Raw genomic sequence first — 23,311 nt, forward strand, 5'->3', positions numbered from 1 at the left:
AGTGGCGGATGCTGGTCTTTCAAGGAGGGGAAGCTCAATTTCGGCCTACATCATAAAATGTGTCGGTTTATTTATACGTAAATTCTACCCTCCGTTCCTTTTTAAGAAAATGATCTGTACCCTGTCGTACCAACAAGGCGTCTTTTCCAGGGACTTCACTAGTGTCCTCTCAATGGCCAGCAGAGCTAGGCTGCTTAAACGGCCTTGGCCCGTTTGAAGTGTGTCCGCCTGTGAGTGCTTTGTGACGGTGGAGGGGCTCAGCAGCACCCGCTGGACTGAAACTGCGATAGAAGTCAGAAAGAGTGATAGAATCAGTCTCCAAACACAAGCAGCTACAAAAAACCCACCAGAAATAGAAGCTCTATTTGTCACTAGTCGTTTTTAACAAAGAAAATGCCACTAAGAGGTTTAAGAAAGTCTGGTTCAACTCAGAACAGAATTAAAATTTAATGCTCCCATGAATCTTTACACCAAAGGATCACTGATTCGCTCATTTCGCTGTCAATCAAAAAGGGATTCAGCCTCAGACAGATCATCCAATCATCATGCAGAAGCTGAGCGTCCGGGCCAGCCGAGGCCAGCCCACTGCCACATAGACCCCCAGAGACGCTGAGCGTCCGATGGGCGGGACAAAGCCCAGCATTTATCCAATGACTCGTCTCGTTTCGCTGCACTTCGCTGCTTCGCTATTGAACTCTGTGGACGCTCAGCGTTCTCACTGTTTAAAGCACTGTGAAGCTGCGGGAAAGACGCGTCTTTATCAGTGAAAAGAAGCTGATTCTGAACAAAAGTTGAGCGCGCTGTAGTGCATGTTTATTCACTGACATGTGCACACAACAGTATATATTTGAATATATTTGAATATATATATATTTGAACACAACAGAATATATATGTACTTTTGGACATTTTAGGAGAAGCTGAGCTTCCCTTGCAGTCTTAGAGCAATCGCCTCTGCTCTGGACCCACCGCAACCCTGAACTGGATAAGCGTTACAGATAATGAATGAATGAATGAATTACACTATAATATCCTCAAGTTCAGGGAGTTTTAATTGCTAACAACTACATACAGATCTTTAAATGAGTTTTCCTTTTTTGTCAAAGTGAACAATGTAGACATTATATTTTCGCCTCTAAAAACAAAAGCTGCCATTTTGTGGGATTCTACGGCTGGACACGACCTGTGCCTTTCACAGTTTTCAATCTGTGTCAATTCCCATGCATTCTGTGAGTGGAAATCACTGTAAGTTGCATAAAGCAATGTTCATTGCTGACTGTCTGCCGTGGGACTAGCAGCAAATAAATGAGGCTGAATGAAAACAGAGGGAGAGAAATAGATGAAGGGAACATGCAGGAGAGAGAATGTATGACTGGAAAGTAGAATACGTGAGTGTGAATAAGTGTGAACACATTTAGAAGGCAAGAAAAGTGTTCATGGTGTGTATGTGTGAGTGAGTGTTCACTGCCTCTGATCACTAGTGTGAGAATGTGTGTGTTCACTGGGTTAATTGCAGAGGTACAAATTTAAGTGTACTATTAGCTGAACTTGCTAACATGAAATAACAACCCGGTCTCACACCTATTCGTGATATAGTCACATATTTTCGACATTTTATGCGACAATATCACGATCATAAGTGTATGGGTAGTTACCATAAAAACACTATTCGACAGTAACACGAAAACTCCTCCTCATTACAGGCGTCATTACTCATAACATAGAAAAAGGCATAATACGAATTACATAACATAGGTTCTTATTCCAACAAAGGCATAAAGTATTTTATTTAGGGACCAGATCTGAGATGGTGAAAAAGAGGACACGTCTCCTGGGGGCGGGGTGGACGAATACTGACCTGCAGACTGACCAATTAAATGTTTACAGAGAAGGTTATCGACCAATAACGGTAGCTCTACAGTCAGACCGTCCAATCAGAAGATTGTAGGCTACTTCACCACGCCCCCTTCTCACTCAAGCGAACCAATCGGAGTAGGGGAGGGCGGGACTAGTTTGTGAACGAAACGCTTCTCGAAGTTCTATGTAAGCGCTAGAAAAACAAAATCCCGGACTTTTGTGAAATTCCGCCCGGACATTTATTTAAGTCTAAAAAAGAGGACGTCTGGTCACCCTAATTTTATTATAATATTTCTCCTAAGCAATGCTTATTATTGTGTCCTACTCTAGCTTTAACTCTAACAAGAACATTTCTTTCACTTAACGTTATTTTGACTAATTTTCAAAAGGTAAATACCGAAAAGGACATTTCTCTAGCTATTATTTGCTTCAATATTTTAGCAAATAATGAATTAATAATAATTAATAAAATAATAATGAAGGGAGAACACACCACACTCCTCACAGTCACCCGGAGGAAACCCACACAGACACAGGGAGAACACACCACACTCCTCACAGACAGTCACCCGGAGGAAACCCACACAGACACATGGAGAACACACCACACTCCTCACAGACAGTCACCCGAAGGAAACCCACGCGGACACGGGGAGAACACACCACACTCCTCACAGACAGTCACCCGGAGGAAACCCACGCAGACACAGGGAGAACACCCCACACTCCTCACAGACAGTCACCCGGAGGAAACCCACGCAGACACAGGGAGAACACCCCACACTCCTCACAGACAGTCACCCAGAACAGGAATTGAACCCACAACCTCCAGATCCCTGGAGCTGTCTGACTGCGACACTAGTTGTCGTGTTACTGTCGCATAACACTGTGCACGGGTATGACAGTTTCTATGGTAATTACCCATACACTCATGATCATGATATTGTCGCATAAAATGTCAAAAATATGCGACTATGTCATGAATTGCAGTCTCCTAAATATGTGACTATATCATGAATAGGTGTGAGACCGGGTGTTAGAAATAACCATGACTTGTGCTCTTATCCTAGTTAGACTGAATCTCAGTTAAGCTGAAAGCAGCCTGTCCTTAATATTTGTATTCACCATTGCATGTACCCTTTTAAATGCAATCCCAAAGGGTTAATGGGTTCTAGAGTGAACTTCAGATGAATAGCCTTCTGTGGAAGGAGGTCAGTGAATGAGAGACACGTCGCCATCTTATTCAGGACCCTTAATAGAGTCCCAACTGCTTCAGAAGCAGGTCAAATGTAGCTGCACCTTCCCCTGCCCTTGCACTTTATGTTGTATAGCGCTGGTAATGAACCTAAGAGCCTTCAATAAAAGTCCCCTGCTCCACTTTATCGCTCCGAAGAAGTGAAATGAGTTGTGGAAAGTTTGGAGAGAACAAAAGGGAAAAATAGTATTTCTTTTGTGTGTCCAAGCTTTATATTGACTCACCCTACCCAAACACTTCTCTCTCTCTCTCTCTCTCTCTCTCACACACACACACACACACACATTTTTTCATTTGATTTTGGGTTTTCTCTGTCATTTGCCTCAGCTCTTATTTCTTCTTTCTTTTTTAATCACCTTACATCTCGTTATTATTTCCCTGTCATTTTTCTCTCCCACTCTTTATTTTGTAATTTATTTTGTATTGAACATTAGTCTGCCACACGCACACACACACACACACACACACTTGCACATGCCTCACACTAAAGCAGAGGTGTATAGACTTCTTTATGTTCAGCTTTTTGTTTAAACATTTTTTTCTGAGATGTGAAATAGCCACTGCTTTCTTTTGTCCTTTTGATCAGTCTAGAGAATGTAATGGCACTAATTGGTTGTTTTTGGAAATAACTGATTTACTGCTCATTGGAGGCTTGGACACAGATCTCTGTAAAGCTTCTTTGTGAAAAATTTCTGTTGTGAAAAGTGCTATATAAATCAAATTTGATTGATTAATTGATTTGAAAAGTCATCCCAAAATGTTACCAGTTCAAAGTTCAAAGGCCAGATTCTGTAATTGTATGACTGTGCAGCAGTGGGTGTCTTTCACTTCTTTGAAGGCACTATTAACACTGAAGGAGCATATATACAAAGACGTCTGATTACGAACATGATACGAATATGGAGCTCAGCTGTTTATAAAGAACTGAGTCAAAGCTACAGATCTCACCTTTCAACAATAATAATCCTGCGCCTAATGGCACTAATTCCTACTCTACGTACAGTTTATGCTCAATGTCCTGCTGTTTTCATGAGGCTCGTTAGTCCTCCCAGAACATGTGCTTCATTAGCACATGTACTCATTACATTTCCTGCACAGATGTGAAAGGTAACTTATTTTTCCCTCAACTTTCCACTGATTCCTTTTAACTAAAAAGTACATTTGATTTAATGAGACAGTCACCCTTGAAATGAACTTGATTGTAAGGCTATTTAAAGCTACATCAGCTGTGCAGAAGCCTACAGGAATCACAGCTCTTTTCTGCACCTTAAGCCCCATCTTCAATTATTTATTGGCAGCTCAATATATATATATATATATATGTATAATTAAACAAAATTATTTCTAGCAAAACTGCCACAACAACCCCAGTTTAAATAAATGTATATACACTATACTACATTAATTCAGTCATTCATTATCTGTCGCAGTGGGTCCAGAGACTACCTGGAATCATTGGGCGCAAGGTGGGAATACACCCTGGATGTGGCACCAGTCCTTCACAGGGCAACACCTACACACACTCACATTCACACCTACGGACACTTTTGAGTCACCAATCCACCTACCAATGTGTTTTTTTTGGACTGTGGGAGGAAACCGGAGCACCCGGAGGAAACCCACGCAAACACAGGGAGAACACACCAACTCCTCACAGACAGTCACCTGGAGGAAACCCACGCGGACACAGGGAGAACACACCCCACTCCTCACAGACAGTCACCCGGAGGAAACCCACGCAGACACAGGGAGAACACATCAACTACTCACAGACAGTCACCTCGAGGAAACCCATGCAGACACGGAGAGAACACACCACACTCCTCACAGACAGTCACCCGGAGGAAACCCACGCAGACACGGGGAGAACACACCACACTCCTCGCAGACAGTCACCCGGAGGAAACCCACGCAGACACAGAGAAAACACACTTCACAGACACCCCCCCCAGAGCGGGAATCGAACCCACAATCTCAAGGCCCCTGGAGCTGTCTGACTGCAACACTAACCTGCTGCGCCACCCTGCCGCCCCCACTATACTACAACGTATAATAATAAATATAGTTTTAGCTTGTGAAAAAAGAGCTGAATAATGAATGAAAAAATAAAACAACAAGTGCATTTCATCATCCAGACTATATATTTATTGATGATTTACAGGTAAAAAAGTAGGCTGTAGAGTCGGTTTCTCCTCTGTACATCAGTACACGCAAGCCACAGAATTTCAAAAAATGTGCGGAAAATGTGACGTTTCAAAAAGTGCAGAAACTAAGGACATTATATTTCATATTTTCTTTCTTAGACGTCTGAAAAATGCCCTGTAATGGACTGGTCTGCTCTGAGCTTTACTGACATTCTGGCAACTGCACCGTCTCCCTCTAGTGGCGAGGAGCATATATCGCGTACAAGAACAATACATAAACAATTAAAGTATTTTAAAACATGAATTCACTTTTTTCTTACGTTATATACTTATCTATAACGTTAACGAATAAAATATATGTTTGAAAGAGAGATCAAAAAGGGAAAACATTTCCTTGGAGATGCCGGGGATTGAACCCGGGGCCTCATACATGCAAAGCATGCGCTCTACCACTGAGCTACATCCCCTTCCTGTTTAACGGTCTCTGTGAGATGATAGAAAAACATATAAATCAATTTATGAAACAGGCTATATCTAATAATAATGATAGGTAATAGTTTAATAGGTTATACTTGTGGCTTTATACCTCATGGTAATGACTTAATATATACTATCGTTAAAATATAGTATTCTGGCTTAGTATAATGCCATGAAGTTCTCATTATTGTGACTTAAAAATGTATTTAGAATTTTTTTTTAACAAACGGTTAAACTTTCACTGTAATTCGTTTCTGTGGGTACCCTGTATAATCCTCGCTTTCAGAAGTAAAGCACTTAAAGCACTACGAGGCCGTTTGGTAACACACTTCAAAATGGTTACCCTTCTAAGTGGCCTTCACTCTTTTAAGTGCCCTAAACTGCTTCGATTCGAACGCCCCCAAGTGCGTGTATCTGTAGGTGTGTATGTGTGCACGTACACAAGCCGATGACGAACCACACATACCGGTGTTAAAATGTTTGACAGGGTTACACCGCGGAGCCGCCGATACTCAGCTTTGTGTGGAGTTTCTCAGTAAAGTTCACCGCGGACCATGGCGACTTTTGTAGTGAGTATTTAACCCAGAGAATATTTGTAAACCGTGATATTTAAGCCTTTCTGCGAGGCTACGTTACTCAGTCTGCTTGTATCGAGTTACGCAGCGACAGCTGCTCAGTTTACGTAATGTACGGATGTCACTATCGTTTTGTTATATCGGTTACATTCGTTAAGCAAGCGATTCACTAACTCACCTACGCAACGTAACTACCAATGTTTTCACAACAAGCGCCTGGCTAACTTCTACACCTTCTATTTCTGACACTTTGGACACTTTAAAAAACATTTTTACGTTAATGTTGCGTTGTGAAGTAGTCTACATGAAGATAATGACACCATAATTTATAGGGATATGCCTTATTTAGTGTTTAATTCAGTGGTGCAGAGGTAAACATTGAGTATTTCCAAAGGGAAATTTCACCAGCATTTCAATTCTTTTTTATATTTTTCAATGTAGCAGATGTAAACAGAATGTGTACATAGTATATCACTACATAGTGCATTTAAAGGCTTATTTCATCGACTTTCAAAATTATAACACTAATTCTGTGTGTGTGTGTGTGTGTGTGTGTGTGTGTGTGTGTGTTTCAGTTTTAGACAATTCCCATTCGGTTATCCATTTAATACTTTAAAAATCATGTCAGCTAATATCTAAAATAAATAAATAAATAAATAAATAAAATCCAGTGCAAACCACTCGTAATTATTGTTAACTTCCTGTTGCTATTGCATCCTTTTACAGAAAATGAAAACACACACAAAACATAAATATATTAAATAAAATTGAAATTGGACCAGAAATTATTGCATTTATTTGATAAGATAAATTTACTGTAGCCATGTTCTCACTGTGTCCACGTGGGTTTCCTCCGGGTTCCTTGCACAGTCCAAAAACTCCAAAGATAGCTACTCAAAATTCTCCATAGGTGTGTGTGTGTGTGTGTGTGTCAGTCACCCTGCGAAAGACTGGCACACCCTCCAACGTGTGTAAATAAGCTCCAGACCCACTGTGACCATGAATAGAATAAGCAGTTACAGACAATGAATGAATGAATGAATGAATGAATTTACTGTAGCCATACAAACTTAAATAGCATTTTAAATAAATACACAAACTAATTGTTGGTCCATCCTTCCCTGCCTTCTCTCTCTCTCTCTCTCTCCCTCTCTCTCTCTCTCTCTCTCTCTCTGCAGGCCCACCCCTCAGTGCGGATCAGGGGGACGGAGCACAGTTACATCCCTGTCCTGTGTCAGGATGAGAAATGTGATGGACGCGAGAAGGGCGTCCACATGCACTGCCCGCTGTGTACAGTGGGTGAGGTTTATCAGGACCCCGTCATCCTCCGAGCGCACTTCCGCATCAAACATGTCGACAAGGGCATCGACTTCGCAGGTGAGACAGACGCTTAAACCATTTTTGTCTATTAGGGGTGGCTGATATCAGCAGATAATGGCTTATTTAAATATTCAGGATCAGAAAGAAATGTAGGTTTGATTAACATCCCAATGTATGTCATCAAAATACTGCAAATGGTACTAAACTAAACTAGAAACTATTTCAGAACAGTACTTGAATGCATAGGTGATGCTGGGTTACTTTATGCATAATTGGAATTGTTAGAAGAAAAGCTGGAAGAACAAACATCTACAAACGTTTGGTCATAGAGTAGAAAGGTGGTATGAGAATATAAATTATGATGGTGATGTATTTTAATTTGAATATTTGCTGTTTTATAAATTAGTGTTATTGATTAAAAAAAAATATATATATATATATTCCTTATGTCTGATCTACACATCCAACCCAAAGGACAGCTTTATACCATCCAAATATTTCTGTATATAGCTCTTCATTCACTCATGTTTCTCGTTGACAGTCACTAAACCTATCTCTGTATCTCTGTAAACACAAGGTAGGGGTTTAAACGGCTGGCGTTGCATTCATTCATTCATCGTCTGTAAATGCTTCACCCTGATCAAGGTCACAGTGGGTCCGGAGCTTATCCGGGGACTTGTTGCGCCACAATTTCCCAAAGTTTCCCAGCACTGAGAGGACACTGGAGGACACTGGAGCCAGTCTGAGTGTCTGCTCATCTGGAACATCTGGCTAATGATTAGCTGGAGATATGAAAATCTGAGTATTATTTAAATATTATCCATTATCTGTTTCTGTAATTATAATGTTCAGAAGGGTGACTAAATATTCCTGTTATGCAACAAAATTCAGAATGACGCTATAATGACACGAGGGGTTTCCAAGACAGCGAAGGAAAAAAATAGATCTGTTTCTCAGCAATTTACATCCCGCAGAGCTGAAAATGAGCACAGAAGTCACACTGCAAAATAGGGAAAATAAACGTGAGAGGCACACGTCCTAGTGCTGTGTGTGAAAGTGCGAACCTTATTTACTCTTTACCTCGCCCATCAGGTTTGAAGGTGCTGCGCTGCTGTAACCACTGTGAGATCGTGGGCACCATTAAAGGAGAGAAGAGGTTTAAAGGAGCTCACTGGCACTGCTACCGCTGCCGGAACGGCTTCAACAGGAGGGACGAGGCCATCAAGCACTACAAGACGCACTTCCGAAACCCACACACCACCTTTCAAATTCAGGTCACGCAGGTGAGATAGCTTTTGCATTTCTGAAATACATCCCGGCACAAAGATCACCGGAGGAGCGCACATCACCTTGAACACGCTCCTTATAATATTTAATAGACCCTCAGCACTATGGCAAAATGGACCCTGAGCAATTCAGAGGCCATTTCAGACTGTTTTCCAGCCTTAATACTTGTATGCACGAGGTCAAGTGCACTTGACCGGCTCTGAGTGAACGACAGAACGTCAGTGTACTCGCGAGTGTGAAAGTACACACACTAAGAGGGGTCGTAGAGCCAGAAGGTTGTGAGGTCTGTTGGCTGCCTTGATCGTCTTTGTTCTGTGTGAACAGCAGGGTTGGGCAGTTGAGACTCAGAAGGTCATAACAGTGAATGGGTTTAACATGCACTGAACCTGGCTCTGCCTTCAGCAGGCTCCGCACTTCTACGATTTCTGTGACATGGAAAAAAAAAAATAGAGGTCCATTCTAATATTAGTTTAAAAGATGAAATCAACACAACTTATAAATCTGCCGTTAATGGAGGGTACGGTATGAAAATGTACAGAATATTTACCATTGAGGGTATCATCACAGTGACAGCAAAAGGTACCACTGTAGTGACTGCTTTTCTGAGAGTGTAACACCCCTCAGATCTGGAGTGACACATCTGACTCTGTCTAAAATATGAATATGCCATATATATATATATATCATATTCCCATGCATTGTTTTGTTTTTGTGTGCTCAGGATGTGAACTGCAGGCAGTATTACAGTGGCACTCCAGAGGCTCAAGTGAAAGCGTACAGTGGTCTGGCGATCAGTCTGGACTCGTGTGTGGACGCTGCCGCTACTGCTGTGGGATCCATTGTGGCTCAGCCCATACTGACCACCTCAGACACAGAGGCCAGCACTTTACTCACTGACGAGCCTAAGGTCGGCATAGATTTAAATTTCAATGTGGAGGTGGATAATGTATAACATCACAGAACTCGACGTTCGCTTTTCAAAATACACAATAGGTTACATGCCATATACAGTACTGTGCAAAGGTTGTAGGCACCTGAGAAAATGAGATCTATCTTAGCTTAAGAGTTAAAGAGTATTAAGAGTTTATTTGCTCCGAAATACAAAAAAAAAGACAGTTCACTATGCAATATTATTTATTTAATAATATATTTAATAACTGACTTGTTGGGTGGCACGGTAGCGCAGCAGGTAGTGTTGCAGTCACACAGCTCCAGGGGCCTGGAGGTTGTGGGTTCGATTCCTGCTCCTGGTGACTGTCTGTGAGGAGTGTGGTGTGTTCTCCCTGTGTCTGCATGGGTTTTCTCCGGGTGACTGTCTGTGAGGAGTGTGGTGTGTTCTCCCTGTGTCTGCGTGGGTTTTCTCCGGGTGACTGTCTGTGAGGAGTGTGGTGTGTTCTCCCTGTGTCTGCGTGGGTTTCCTCCGGGTGACTGTCTGTGAGGAGTGTGGTGTGTTCTCCCTGTGTCTGCGTGGGTTTCCTCCGGGTGACTGTCTGTGAGGAGTGTGGTGTGTTCTCCCTGTGTCTGCGTGGGTTTCCTCCAGGTGACTGTCTGTGAGGAGTGTGGTGTGTTCTCCCTGTGTCTGCGTGGGTTTCCTCCGGGCACTCCAGTTTCCTCCCACAGTCCAAAAACACACGTTGGTAGGTGGATTGGCGACTCAGAAGTGTGTGTGTGTGTGTGTGTGTGTGTGTTGCCCTGTGAAGGACTGGTGCCCCCTCCAGGGTGTATTCCCGCCTTGCGCCCAATGATTCCAGGTAGGCTCTGGACCCACCTGTCACAGTGCAGTTTGTGTTGTTACTACCCTTTTGTATTTGAAAAGTATCATTTATGTGATAACAAAGACATATCGTCATAGTGACCACTTCCAGAAAGGAATAGTCATGGAAGTCAGATCAAGTCATGGGTTCCTTTTGTAGGGTGTGAATTGGAACGAAACCCAAAACTCAGTCCACAGTTACAGAGGCCTTTTTCACCGACCACAGGTTGTAATTTGTTACACAACATTTCAGTGCTGCTCCTGTTTGGATAGCTTTGGTATTTATGACCTTCTCTTGATTCCTGTGTTTGAAGGAAGACAGCGAGAGTAATGGCATTCCCCTCGGTGCTGAGGAGGAAGTGGGCTCTTCCCAGCATGCATCAGAGCGAACTCAGATGCTGGTTCTCATGGACCCGGACAGACAGACGGGCAATCTGATCTATGACGAGGCCACAGGGCTCATTACTGAACAGGTACAGGCAGCAGGTTTATAACACTAACACTTTCACAATCATTGTGTTTTGCCTAGCACCACGAGACAAAGCGTAATGTAAGGGATGTGTTTCAGAGCTTGGACTTTGAGAAACGCCTGTTGGAGCTCAATCAGCAGATAGACACTCTGCGGCAGGAAAAAGAGAGCATGGAGAAAACGCTAAAGGCTGAAATTAAACAGCTCAAAGAACAGGTGTGTGTGTGTGTGTGTGTGTGTGTGTGTGTGTGTGTGTGTTCATGTTCCCTTCTCATTCCTTGCTGTGGTATCTAAGATGTTCTGGGTGAGTGACTCAGAAACCTGCTGCTCACACTGCTTACACTCTCCTATTAAGGTTGTGAGTCTGGTTCAGTCGAATGTGAAGATGTATGAGGAGCTGCAGGCGTATCAGTGTCCAGAGCAGAGCCAGAACAGAGTGGCCAAACTGGTGAGTTTCTGTAGTGGGACATTTATTTCAGAGCAGCACCGAACCACTAAACACAGAGCAGATTGTCTGGTGACTATGTTTCAGATGGAGAGTCTACAGGCCCAGCATAAAGAGCTGCTGGAGGCTCAGCTGGCTTCACTGAGGCACGAGCTAAATCCTCAGACTAGTGTCCTGCCCCTGAACGGCCACACAGAGGCGACGGAGCTCAGAGCCAAAGCCGAGGAGTCTCAGGCCCAGGCGAAAGGGGAGACTGCTCTACCCGGACTGGAGGTCGTAGATGTGCAGCTCCAGCCGCAGCAGGAGGAGCTGAGGGGGCACCTGCTGGAGGACGATACCCTCTCTGGGATTATTGTGCCCAGGTCAGACACAGCGTTAGCGGACACCTCCCAGGACATGGACGCTAAACAGGACGTCCCTGTGGTGTCCAGGAAGCGCAGTTCAGAAGACGATTGTGGAGGGACGAGTGACATTAAAGTCTCACGTGTTAGCTGATGCCTACAGTTTCCAAAAGACAATTTTCCTTAAAGTGAAAAAAAAAAATACAATTTTCTTTGGCTCTCTGACTAGGTTCAAATTTTATATTTCACTCATCACATATCTGATAGTTATCTGATCTTCTCCGTGAAGAAGTGCTGCACAGTATTAGATAGAATAATTTACTGTTTCTTATTCTTTATGTGCAAATTCACATTAAATACACATTGGTGTAACTGTTCACCTGCTCTTGTTAATGGCATATTCATTCATTCAATGTCTGTAAGCGCTTATTCAATTCAGGGTTGCGGTGGGTCCGGAGCCTACCCGGAATCATTGGGCGCAAGGCAGGAACAAACCCTGGAGGGGGTGCCAGTCCTTCACAGGGCGACACACACACACACATTCACTCACACACTCACACCTGCGGATACTTTTGAGTCACTAATCCACCTACTAACGTGTGTTTTTTGGACTATGGGAGGAAACCCACACAGACACAGGGAGAACACACCACACTCCTCACAGACAGTCACCCGGAGGAAACCCACGCAGACACAGGGAGAACACACCACCCTCCTCACAGACAGTCACCCGGAGGAAACCCACGGAGACACAGGGAGAACACACCACACTCCTCACAGACAGTCACCCGGAGGAAACCCACGCAGACACAGGGAGAGCACACCACACTCCTCACAGACAGTCACCCGGAGGAAACCCACGCAGACACAAGGAGAACGCACCACACTCCTCATAGACAGTCACCCGGAGGAAACCCACGGAGACACAGGGAGAACACACCACCCTCCTCACAGACAGTCACCCGGAGGAAACCCACGCAGACACAGGGAGAGCACACCACACTCCTCACAGACAGTCACCCGGAGGAAACCCACGCAGACACAGGGAGAACACACCACCCTCCTCACAGACAGTCACCCGGAGGAAACCCACGCAGACACAAGGAGAACGCACCACACTCCTCACAGACAGTCACCCGGAGGAAACCCATGCAGACACAAGGAGAACACACCACACTCCTCAGACAGTCACCCGGAGGAAACCCACGCAGACACAGGGAGAACACACCACCCTCCTCACAGACAGTCACCCGGAGGAAACCCACGCAGACACAAGGAGAACGCACCACACTCCTCACAGACAGTCACCCGGAGGAAACCCACGCAGACACAAGGAGAACGCACCACACTCCTCACAGACAGTCACCCGGAGGAAACCCACACAGACACAGGGAGAAAACACCACACACCTCACAGACAGTCACCCGGAGGAAACCCACGCAGACACAAGGAGAACACACCACACTCCTCACAGACAGTCACCCGGAGGAAACCCACGCAGACACAGGGAGAACACACAACACTCCTCACAGACAGTCACCCGGAGCAGGAATTGAACCCACAACCTCCAGGTCCCTGGAGCTGTGTGACTGCTGATATTTCAAAGATGCTGAACAAATATTGCTGATGTTGTAGAGCATACTATTCTATTTATTTTAGTCTGTTCGATTTATTTTAGGTCACAACTTGTTTGCTATTTCCAACTTCTAACACTTATCAAACGAACAAACAATAAAAACATTAAGCTGATTACATGTCACTTGCCATGATATTTTGTGGCCCAGCAGGTGCTGTAAGGATCCTCCATTCAGTCTTCATCCTGGGTTAGACTCTGTCAGGAGTGTGCCGTGTTCTGCCTGTGTCTGCATGGGTTTCCTCCAGGTGCTCCAGATTCCTCACACGAGCACATGCTGTAATGTGGATTGTTTTTTCGAGCCCCCCCTTCAGTCACTAGGTACGAGACAGGAACACGTTCGAGACTGACCACCAGTCCATCACACAGTATCACACACTCAAACTTGTGGTCAATTTTGAATAGCCAGACCAACTACCAGCATGTGTGTTTTCGGACTGCAGGAGGAAACCCATACAGACACAGGGAGAACAGACTGAACAAAGGCACCAAGGTAACTGTTGCGCCACCAAGCCGCCTGACAGCCTGGTTTAAACAGATACATCATCTAAAGTTGGTTTTTCTTGTCTTTTAAAGGAACCCTACGTAGTATTTCTACCTTAAAATTACAGCTCCAAATCATTGTGATGTTACACCTGACCTGTAACAGGGAGAACAGAGCCTCTGTCATTACTATTCAGGGTTCACCACTATCTAACTCCCCACTGATTACAGTAAAGTGTGGTAAAAAAATTACATTAGGGGGAGCCCAGTGAGCAAAAAAAATAATAATAATTGCCTAGTGTTCCTTTAAGTAGACAGTCCCACAAGCGTTTACGTCATTTTTTTATGACATAAAGAGGTAAGAAGTAAGGTTAAAACGTGGGTGGTTATGTTTTTCAGAACTTGCAAATGTCCCCTGGGAGCTCAATAAAATACATCTTAGTCTGTCTCTATCTACCTCTGTTTGTATTTCTGTATATTAATGTTTGGGATGGTAAGTGTGGCAATGCAGAACAAAAAAATCTGTTAAAGTTTTGCACTTAAATTTTACTTGAACCTCTGTCAGTAAAGTACTTCCATACGCCTGGTTCTTTATTCACCACCCTGTAAACAATGCTGTAGCCTCAGCTTCGTGCAGGTGTTCTGTCACAACAGTACCCAGCATGCATTACGCATACCACCATGGGGATTTCTCATGGTGTCAACCAACCCTGACTGTCTAGTCTCAAGCACAGCAGTGTTGCTGGAGTCACTGTCCTTTCTATTAAACAGAGATGCCCCGTTGGTCCACCTTGTAGATGTAAAGTCGGAGACAGTCATATGTCGCTGTGCAGTTTGTGTTGGTCGTCTTCTAGGCCTTCATCGGTGGTCACAGGACCCTGCCCACAGGACGCTGTGGTTGGTGAACTATTCTCTTAGGGGTTTAAAAACTCCAGTTGTGCTGCTGTGTCTGATCCATGCGTTGAGAATGACACACTGCGGCTCCTGACCCTTCAGAGACAGGGAGAATGGAGCTAAAAACTTATACAAAGGAACAGAACTACAGTCTGTAATTGCAGGAGTAAATGCTCTGATATAACTGACAGTGAGTGTATCGAGGTGGCTTTAATGTTATGGCTGGTGGGAGAATGTTGCTGCTCTTCCTCTGTGCTCCACTAGAAAGCGGTAAAGTAAAGCTGCAGTGAGAAAGTCTGCCTCGTTTACAGACGCTGTGAGTACTTTGCCAAATTATATGTAATAAATATACTCTTTCTGTTGGTTGTTTCTCGTGTTTCCCATTGTTAGACCACATATATGAAACGTATCTTTCTGCTGTCATTGTAATTTCCCTGTAAATGCATCTTTACTCATATTTTCTTCGAACTATGCTAAGCTAAAATACGCTTTAACTGGGAATATTACGGATTTTGAAAAATATAAAGTATATATAAAGTAGTAGGCCACAGTATTACGAACCTATCAATTCTGTATTTTCTTGTGGTTTTGTAAAGCTGAGAAATGAAGCAGAAACAGTCTTTTTATTGGAATGTCTTGTTCCACCTTAAACAGTGCAGATAGCGGCTACATTATGAGCTGGAGGCGCCAGAAGGTAACTGCACTGTTTAAGGTGGAACGGCCACTTCTAATAAGAAGCTATATTCTGCTTAATAATGTTGATAAAATGGCTCAGCTGAAATAGAATGGTATTAATAGTCTATTTACAGTAATTTAGGTAGTTTTTCAAAACTGCCTTTATATCGTTGTATTGTATCAGCAAGTTTTAATAAGAACAGCCTTTGTTTCTATCAGCAATGTATTAGTCTCTCTCTTAAAGGTCCCGTCTAGTATAAATTTGCTAGCTTTTTAAATTTGTTAGCATGTGTTTGGATTTGTTTATACACAAGAAAACATAAGTGAAATACGAAGGCAGCGCCACGGCTGAGTATGTCCACTTTGAAACCTCAGCATTACAAAGACAAGGATTCAGAAAATCAGTTTTTTATGTTATAAATCTAAGGAACCAATCCTTTTACCTTGTAGGGTGGGGCTTTCAAGCTGTACACCAGTGGTGGAGTGGTGTGTTGAGATTGATTCATTCTGTAACCCTTATCCAGTTCAGGTTCGTGGTGGGTCCAGAGCCTACCTCCAATCATTGGACGCAAGGCAGGTCCTTCACAGGGCAACACACACGCTCACACATTCACTCACACCTACGGACACTTTTGAGTCACCAATCCACCTACCAACGTCTGTTTTTGGACCGTGGGAGGAAACCCACATAGACACAGAGAGAACACACCACACTCCTCACAGACAGTCACCCGGAGGAAACCCACGCAGACACAGGGAGAACACACCACACTCCTCACAGACAGTCACCCGGAGGAAACCCACGCAGACACAGGGAGAACACACCACACTCCTCACAGACAGTCACCCGGAGGAAACCCACACAGACACAGGGAGAACACACCACACTCCTCACAGACAGTCACCCGGAGGAAACCCACGCGGACACAGGGAGAACACACCACACTCCTCACAGACAGTCACCCGGAGGAAACCCACGCGGACACAGAGAGAACACGCCACACTCCTCACAGACAGTCACCCGGAGGAAACCCACGCGGACACAGAGAGAACACGCCACACTCCTCACAGACAGTCACCCGGAGGAAACCCACACGGACACAGAGAGAACACGCCACACTCCTCACAGACAGTCACCCGGAGGAAACCCACGCGGACACAGAGAGAACACGCCACACTCCTCACAGACAGTCACCCGGAGCGGGAATCGAACCCACAACCTCCAGGTCGCAGTGTTTTCTAATCTCAGGATATTGTGGTTAAGCTCAGCAGTCTCTTTAGATGCTTTATCAGGGATTCGTCTCTCTTTTGTGTGTTTTTATAATTATTTTTAAAGCACAGATCTTGGAATGTGTTGATGTTTTGTTGCATATACTGCAACATATGCAGGCACTAAAATCCCTTGCAGTGTGAATTCAGTTAGATGTGTTTCTATGAAATGGTTTAAACTATGACACTTTTCAAGGTCCTGCCTGCTACCCGATGACGTCCCACACATCGCAGCCAGGCACGATGCCTGTCGCTCCTGACTCTCCGTCTCTGAGTGTTTCTGTCAGTGGAAACGTGCAGAAATACAGCATGAAAAAGAAGAAGGTGCTGAATGCGGAGGAGATGGAACTCTTTGAGCTCACCCAAGCTGCCGGGATAGTCATGGACCAGGAGGTTTTTAAGTGAGTGGACTTGGAAATGGAGATTCTGTTTGTGATATTGTAAAGAGCGTGATGCTAATTGATTTGACAGGCCGACTGGTTTGGGATAAAACAATAGTTTCCTTACATTTCTCAGATTCCTCCGTGGGGATTCACACTGGATTAAAATCACTCTACTACTATTACTGACAGACAGTTAAATTATACACTACAGATTCATGCTGGATTTAAATCTTTGACCCTGTTGATAATCTACTTTAAAGGAGGCCATATCAAGTTAAATCATAAAGATAAGTGTTTCTTCTTGATCTTGCAGGATAATTGTGGACCTTCTGAAAATGAATGTAGCACCACTGGCTGTGTTCCAGACCCTAAAGGCGATGTGCGCAGGTCAGAAAATTTCCGACACGTCCGTCAGCGACACATCGACAACGTCCCACACAGCAACTGCCCCCTCAGAGACCAGAGGTCAGTCAACATCTCAGTCTGGGCTCTCAGAGACAATGTTAATCACTTTCTGAACTAATCAAACATCTGAGGACCTCATAAGCAAGGGACAGGTTATAAGACTCTCTGATTTCATTTGCTGTTATTGTAAGTAATATCACTCTACATCCTGAGACCCTTCAGAGACAATGTCTTTAGGCTTTTAGTGTGTCACCAAATGTCTTGAGATATCTGTCCTTAAATAAAACTTGAAGCAGGCAACACACTTTCGTATCGTTTTGAATAATTGGGCCGTGATACCAAACCATGGTTGTGATTTGATTTGCTTGATCCAGGCCTCGCCCACAAATCTGTTGTCTCATGGCTAATGTTGCTGGTAGGGGTTCAAAATAATATCACAGTATTTCAGGGTATTACTGCAATTACTATATTTATGGAGAAATAGCAGGTAGGGTCACAGTCACACAGCTCCAGGGACCTGGAAGTTGTGGGTTCGATTCCCGCTCCAGGTGACTGTCTTTGAGGAGTGTGGTGTGTTCTCCCTGTGTCTGCATTGGTTTCCTCCGGGTAACTGTCTGTGAGGAGTGTGGTGTGTTCTCCCTGTGTCTGCATTGGTTTCCTCCGGGTGACTGTCTGTGAGGAGTGTGGTGTGTTCTCCCTGTGTCTGTGTGGGTTTCCTCCGGGTGACTGTCTGTGAGGAGTGTGGTGTGTTCTCCCTGTGTCTGCATTGGTTTCCTCCGGGTAACTGTCTGTGAGGAGTGTGGTGTGTTCTCCCTGTGTCTGCATTGGTTTCCTCCGGGTGACTGTCTGTGAGGAGTGTGGTGTGTTCTCCCTGTGTCTGTGTGGGTTTCCTCCGGATGACTGTCTGTGAGGAGTGTGGTGTGTTCTCCCTGTGTCTGTGTGGGTTTCCTCCGGGTGACTGTCTGTGAGGAGTGTGGTGTGTTCTCCCTGTGTCTGCATTGGTTTCCACCGGGTAACTGTCTGTGAGGAGTGTGGTGTGTTCTCTCTGTGTCTGCGTGGGTTTCCTCCGGGTGCTCCAGTTTCCTCCCAAAGTCCAAAAACACACGTTTGTAGGTGGATTGGCGACTCAAAAGTGTCCGTAGGTGTGAGTGAACGTGTGAGTGTGTGTTGCCCTGTGAAGGACTGGCGCCCCCTCCAGGGTGTGTTCCCGCCTTGCCCCCAATGATTCCAGGTAGGACCCACTGCGACCCTGAACTGGATAAGCGCTTACAGACAATGAATGAATAAATAAATATTAATTTCAAGAACATACCAATGCAACAAAATAAACGTGAACATTTTATATTAGCAGAAACCGTTTCAAATGTTCAGTACTTTCCGAATGTTTCTGACTTTCCTCAAAGTGGACTGGTGCTTTTTGTTTGAGGTGCTGAAACAGATTAGTTGTGTTTCTCCCTTTGTTTTTACAGGCTTCACATGTATCTCACATATTACTGTGGTTTGTTGAACATCTGATATTTTGTAACCAAACCATTTCCAAGTCGAAAACACTCTTCCACTGAGCCATATTCCTTCATACAAGAACTGGGCTATTTCCACATCCTCAAAACACTAACATGATTAAAAATAAACCCAAGACGGCTGGGACCAGTTAGGCTTATATAATTGTTTATACCCTCACTACGCATCATTCTTCATTAAAAATGCATGCTGTGATGAGTTTGAGTTTAAAAATATAGCACTAAGCACAATGCACCAAAGTGGTGCTGTGATTGTGACATCACTGCTCCTGATGTTAAACAACAAACACTTTTTTTTCCTTTGGTGTGCTTCTGCTTTTTTGTTCTTTCCTCCTGTCAACACCTTCTGGAATAACCTCCTTCCTCACTCTGTAACAGCTGTAAGCCAAATACAGACTAAAGAGAATGACATGGAGAACGCAGTGCAAGGCTTGACTGTCGCTTGCCACTGTTTCTGTACAAACATTTTGACAAAATTCAATATATTTGATATTAAAACAAGACATTACACCAAATGGGCACTGCTCAAATTTTTTAGGTTATTCCGAGCTGCGATCATTTCAGTATGTTTACTCCATTAAATACAACCTGCCTCGCATGAGTACTGCGACTACAGATGATTACAGCAGTGTAATTTTATATCCTTCGGTCTCTTCCGTTTTAATTTCTGATTCTCTTCCCTGTTTTGTGGCATGTGTTTGTACACTCTGTGTCTGTATGTCCACGAAAAACATCCTGAAGAAGAGGATTCTATGGTCTCAGAAAAGAGCAGTAAAAAAACAGCTCCTCAGGCCCCGCCCACAGGCCCTGCTGCCCGCCCTCAGAGGGGAGGGGCTAAGATAGTGGTCTACGGCCCTGGGGACCAGAGCTCTCCTCTCTCTCAAGGTCCTCCCTCCATCTCTCACTCCTCCATCGGCACCTCTCACTCTTCACGTTCCTTTTGTAGTTTCACAACCTCCGCCTTCATATTTTCATCTCCATCTTCTCTCTCTATTTTCCCTCAAGACTCTTTCACTTTACCTTTTGTTCTGTTGCTTTTTCACCCATCGTCTACCGCACTTTCAGCTCAGTGCATGTTTTTTCGGTGTGATGTCATGTATTTAGGAATTCCTCTTTAATCCCAACACGAGTCCCGTCTGAAGCCTGCACCTCCATTTCTTCACTTTTCATTTACAAACCACACCTGCTGAATTAACAGTTAAGAATCATGTGACCTTGTGATATATCTTAGTCTGAAATAACCTCGTAGTCTCATTATGGATGTTCACCATTGCATGACCGTTTCTGTGGGGAAACGTATTCAGATTTAAACAGGAAATAACACCTCATTAGACTGTGTTTATAGACAACTCATGGACTCCACCTCAAACCATGGGCTACTGCTGCGGCTTAAGGAGCTCTCCATCTTGACCGCTAACCTCATATCATGTAGCCATCATCTGTTTTAAAGGAATGCTTCATTTTAACTGCGGACAACACTCCACGGCTTAAAGGAGTTCTTCTCCTGAAATGCTAATGTCGCTAACATGCCTGTGTCTTTGGCCTAGCTTATTTCAACAATTGCCATTAAACCACTCCTTGATGCATGAATTTTACCTACAGATTCTGTGGTTAGCATTATGTTGGTGGAATTGTCCTTTTAAAGGAAGCCTTTCAGATGCATGGCCTGTGTCCGTACTGTGTTCCTTGTGCTGTTTTAACCAAAACTGTACGCTTGTATCATCGTGGCGCATGAAACGGGACAAGCCAAGTGTGTGTAAGTCAACCAGCTCCATAAACCATGTTGCATGTGGGTGGGTCTGGGCACTAGAGGGTGCAACAAATAATTACCACCCACTCTTGACGGACGTGCATCTGCTAACGTTTGTGTGATGTGTTTTCTGTAGTACGCAGTAAATCTGGCGCTGCTCACGGAGAGAAATCCGGCCGAGACGGGTCCAGCCAGAGAGTGCAGCGTCAGGCCAGTGCCAGCAGGGGGCAGAAGAGCTCCAAGAGCTCGGGTAGCAGCAGCTCGTCCTCGCAGGTCACCTCCAACTGAAGACCTGAAGACGGAAACTGCAGATCTGCCAAGTTACATCAGGGTGATGGCTCACAAAGCAGGATTTTCAGTTATCCCTTTAACTTATGGCCAGGACCGTCCGGTGGATATGCCCCTCAGCTCTCCTACTACGTCTAGACAGTGATGATCTCGGGCTTCTATTATCGGGCTAACTGAGAAAGCTTGCTTACCGCTTAAGGACTTAGGGCAGCTAACTTAAACTCGGTGTCAGCACTGTCCAATATCACAGTAAGCAAGAGGCCTCTGTCATTTTGACTCCTTAAACTACTGCATAAAACACCTCAAGACTAAATACTAATCTGATACTAATGATTAAGCCTGGTGTTCAAGTGAATTCAAAAGAAACAGATACGATTTAATGCACTCCATTCCTAAATGTCCTAGTCTGTCTTAATTAATCTGATTTGAATCTAATCAGACTTTAATCGTCCAAATATTGTCCTTATATTCTACTTTTATAACGTTCAATTTTTACACAGTGAAACACTCTGTATAACTTCGATAAAAGTGGGCGAGGCGAACCTGCTGAAGGCTGAATAACTTGGTAAACGTGTTGTTTGTTGTGACATCTAGGTGTAACATCAGCCGCATAAGCCCCGCCCCCACCTCGTCTGGCTTTGGTCATTTTATTTATTCATGAAATAAGAGCAACACTCGGACAGAGACTTAAATGGAATGAACTTGGACTTCGCTGTTTTCCAAAGAGACCATGGGAAGGGAGTTATTTCTGGTGAAGGACTCCGCAGCAGGAGGTACATTTCACTTTCTACAAACGTGAAGACGCTCCAGTTGGGTTTGGAGGGTATTCCTTACAGGAAAAACCCTGGAGAAGGGGAGTGAAGAGTGAAGGAAAATGCTTCCTGCTGAGAGTAACCCCATCTTTGAAAGGGAGGTGGCAGTTGAATGTCAGCTACATTTTACAGTTTACAGCAAAAAATGTAAATTCATTTCTTGAATTTCCAGCCACTTGCTCTGTAAGTGTGCTGTGTGTGTGTGTGTTCGGATCTGAAGTAATCAGAAAAGTTCTGAAGGTTGTCAGAAAGTTAAATGAATAGAATGGGCTCTTATTTTTGCTCCGTGTTTATATTTTATTTGTGATAACTGGAAATTTTTTGTTGTAGTTTTTTTGTACATCATTAAAATAATCTCCATCATTTACATTGTCCTTGTGAGTTTGTGCACACAGAGAAACCCCCCCGACCCCCAAGGAGCAAATAACCCAAATCTGATCACGTTCCTTTTAATTTTTTGAATGTGTTATTTTTATTAGTCCTTTACATGTTTTTTTGACTTTCAGCCGTAACAGATTACAGGGGATGTTTGTCAATACAAAGTACATCATGTTCAAACTGCTGTACTTGGTTGTACAAACTCCTGAACAAATGTCAGCAGTCTCAGCCCAAGTACTGTTCCATTAAGAAGTCCACATCTAGCCAAGTACAGTTCAAAGAATGCATTTCGCACCAACCTCAGCACTACTGTGTTGAGAAACAGCCACAGTCTCCGCGGCTCAATACAATACTGCTGAGGTTGGAAATACAAATTACGGCAAGTTTGAACTGCCGTACAATCTCAGCGAGTAACAACTCCAGAGGACGCTGTGGTCGTTATGTAATTGGAACGGCGGTGTACTCGATGAGTCACTGTCGCCGTGGTTGGTGTGAAATGCATTCTGGGATATCTAACTCGCTCAAGTCTACAGAAGACACATCCCAGTGCATCCTCCATATTATGGGCGGAGCTAGAACACACCCGGGTATTGGCTAGAGAGCTGGCTTGTTGGTTAGTGTTGATGAACTCACCAGCGCCCCCTACATTCAGGTCTGCTTCATGAGGCATTGCACTTGTTTCGTGATCGCACCCTAGTTGCGCTACATTCCCACCCACATCCAGCTCTGAATTTCTCTGGTTGTCCCTTTTGATTTTCTTGTTCTGCGATCACACCTGGCCTTGGAACAGCAGACCCAGCATTATCCAGCCTTTTCTGCTGATTCTGCCTCAATACCGATACATAATCTGAGCTCAGGCCCATTTTGAAATCTTTAAGAAGCCATTACTACAGTAATC

At 44.1% G+C, this 23,311-nt stretch overlaps 2 protein-coding genes and 1 non-coding gene across 6 annotated transcripts; 2 read left to right on the forward strand and 1 right to left on the reverse strand.

Annotated features, from left to right (window-relative positions):
• Window positions 1–5,651: 5,651 nt before the first annotated feature.
• Window positions 5,652–5,723, reverse strand: trnaa-ugc (transfer RNA alanine (anticodon UGC)). The gene has a single exon. It is a non-coding gene; the product is annotated as a tRNA-Ala (tRNA).
• Window positions 5,724–6,164: 441 nt separating this feature from the next.
• Window positions 6,165–12,227, forward strand: zgc:193801 (uncharacterized protein LOC564476 homolog). The gene is made up of 8 exons (XM_066646101.1): window positions 6,165–6,302; window positions 7,487–7,685; window positions 8,721–8,911; window positions 9,637–9,822; window positions 10,983–11,141; window positions 11,237–11,353; window positions 11,493–11,585; window positions 11,670–12,227. The coding sequence occupies exons 1-8, from the start codon at window positions 6,288–6,290 to the stop codon at window positions 12,075–12,077; spliced, it is 1,368 nt and encodes a 455-aa protein (XP_066502198.1). The 5' UTR covers window positions 6,165–6,287; the 3' UTR covers window positions 12,078–12,227.
• Window positions 12,228–14,657: 2,430 nt separating this feature from the next.
• On the forward strand, window positions 14,658–22,391 carry mzt2b (mitotic spindle organizing protein 2B). Of its 4 annotated transcripts, none has more exons than XM_066646744.1 (5): window positions 14,658–15,249; window positions 17,074–17,278; window positions 17,574–17,725; window positions 19,930–20,070; window positions 21,072–22,391. In XM_066646744.1, the coding sequence occupies exons 2-5, from the start codon at window positions 17,091–17,093 to the stop codon at window positions 21,221–21,223; spliced, it is 633 nt and encodes a 210-aa protein (XP_066502841.1). In that variant the 5' UTR covers window positions 14,658–15,249; window positions 17,074–17,090; the 3' UTR covers window positions 21,224–22,391. The 4 variants fall into 4 exon arrangements, with proteins under 4 accessions (XP_066502841.1, XP_066502840.1, XP_066502842.1 ...); XM_066646743.1 differs by having other exon boundaries at window positions 14,659–15,249; window positions 19,927–20,070; XM_066646745.1 differs by having other exon boundaries at window positions 14,659–15,249; window positions 19,948–20,070.
• The last annotated feature ends 920 nt before the right edge of the window (window positions 22,392–23,311 follow it).

Source organism: Hoplias malabaricus, chromosome 15 (assembly GCF_029633855.1).
Source record: "Hoplias malabaricus isolate fHopMal1 chromosome 15, fHopMal1.hap1, whole genome shotgun sequence".
Taxonomy (NCBI): domain Eukaryota; kingdom Metazoa; phylum Chordata; class Actinopteri; order Characiformes; family Erythrinidae; genus Hoplias; species Hoplias malabaricus.

Bases quoted from the DNA above. Each gene is read 5' to 3' on its own strand.
- mzt2b (XM_066646743.1), top strand. From the start codon at position 17,091: ATGACGTCCCACACATCGCAGCCAGGCACGATGCCTGTCGCTCCTGAC. The intron at 17,279-17,573 runs GTGAGTGGACTT...TTGATCTTGCAG, and splicing joins ATGGACCAGGAGGTTTTTAA to GATAATTGTGGACCTTCTGA. The intron at 20,071-21,071 runs GTCCTCCCTCCA...TGTTTTCTGTAG, and splicing joins GAGCTCTCCTCTCTCTCAAG to TACGCAGTAAATCTGGCGCT.
- zgc:193801 (XM_066646101.1), top strand. The intron at 8,912-9,636 runs GTGAGATAGCTT...TTGTGTGCTCAG, and splicing joins TTCAAATTCAGGTCACGCAG to GATGTGAACTGCAGGCAGTA. The intron at 9,823-10,982 runs GTCGGCATAGAT...CTGTGTTTGAAG, and splicing joins TACTCACTGACGAGCCTAAG to GAAGACAGCGAGAGTAATGG.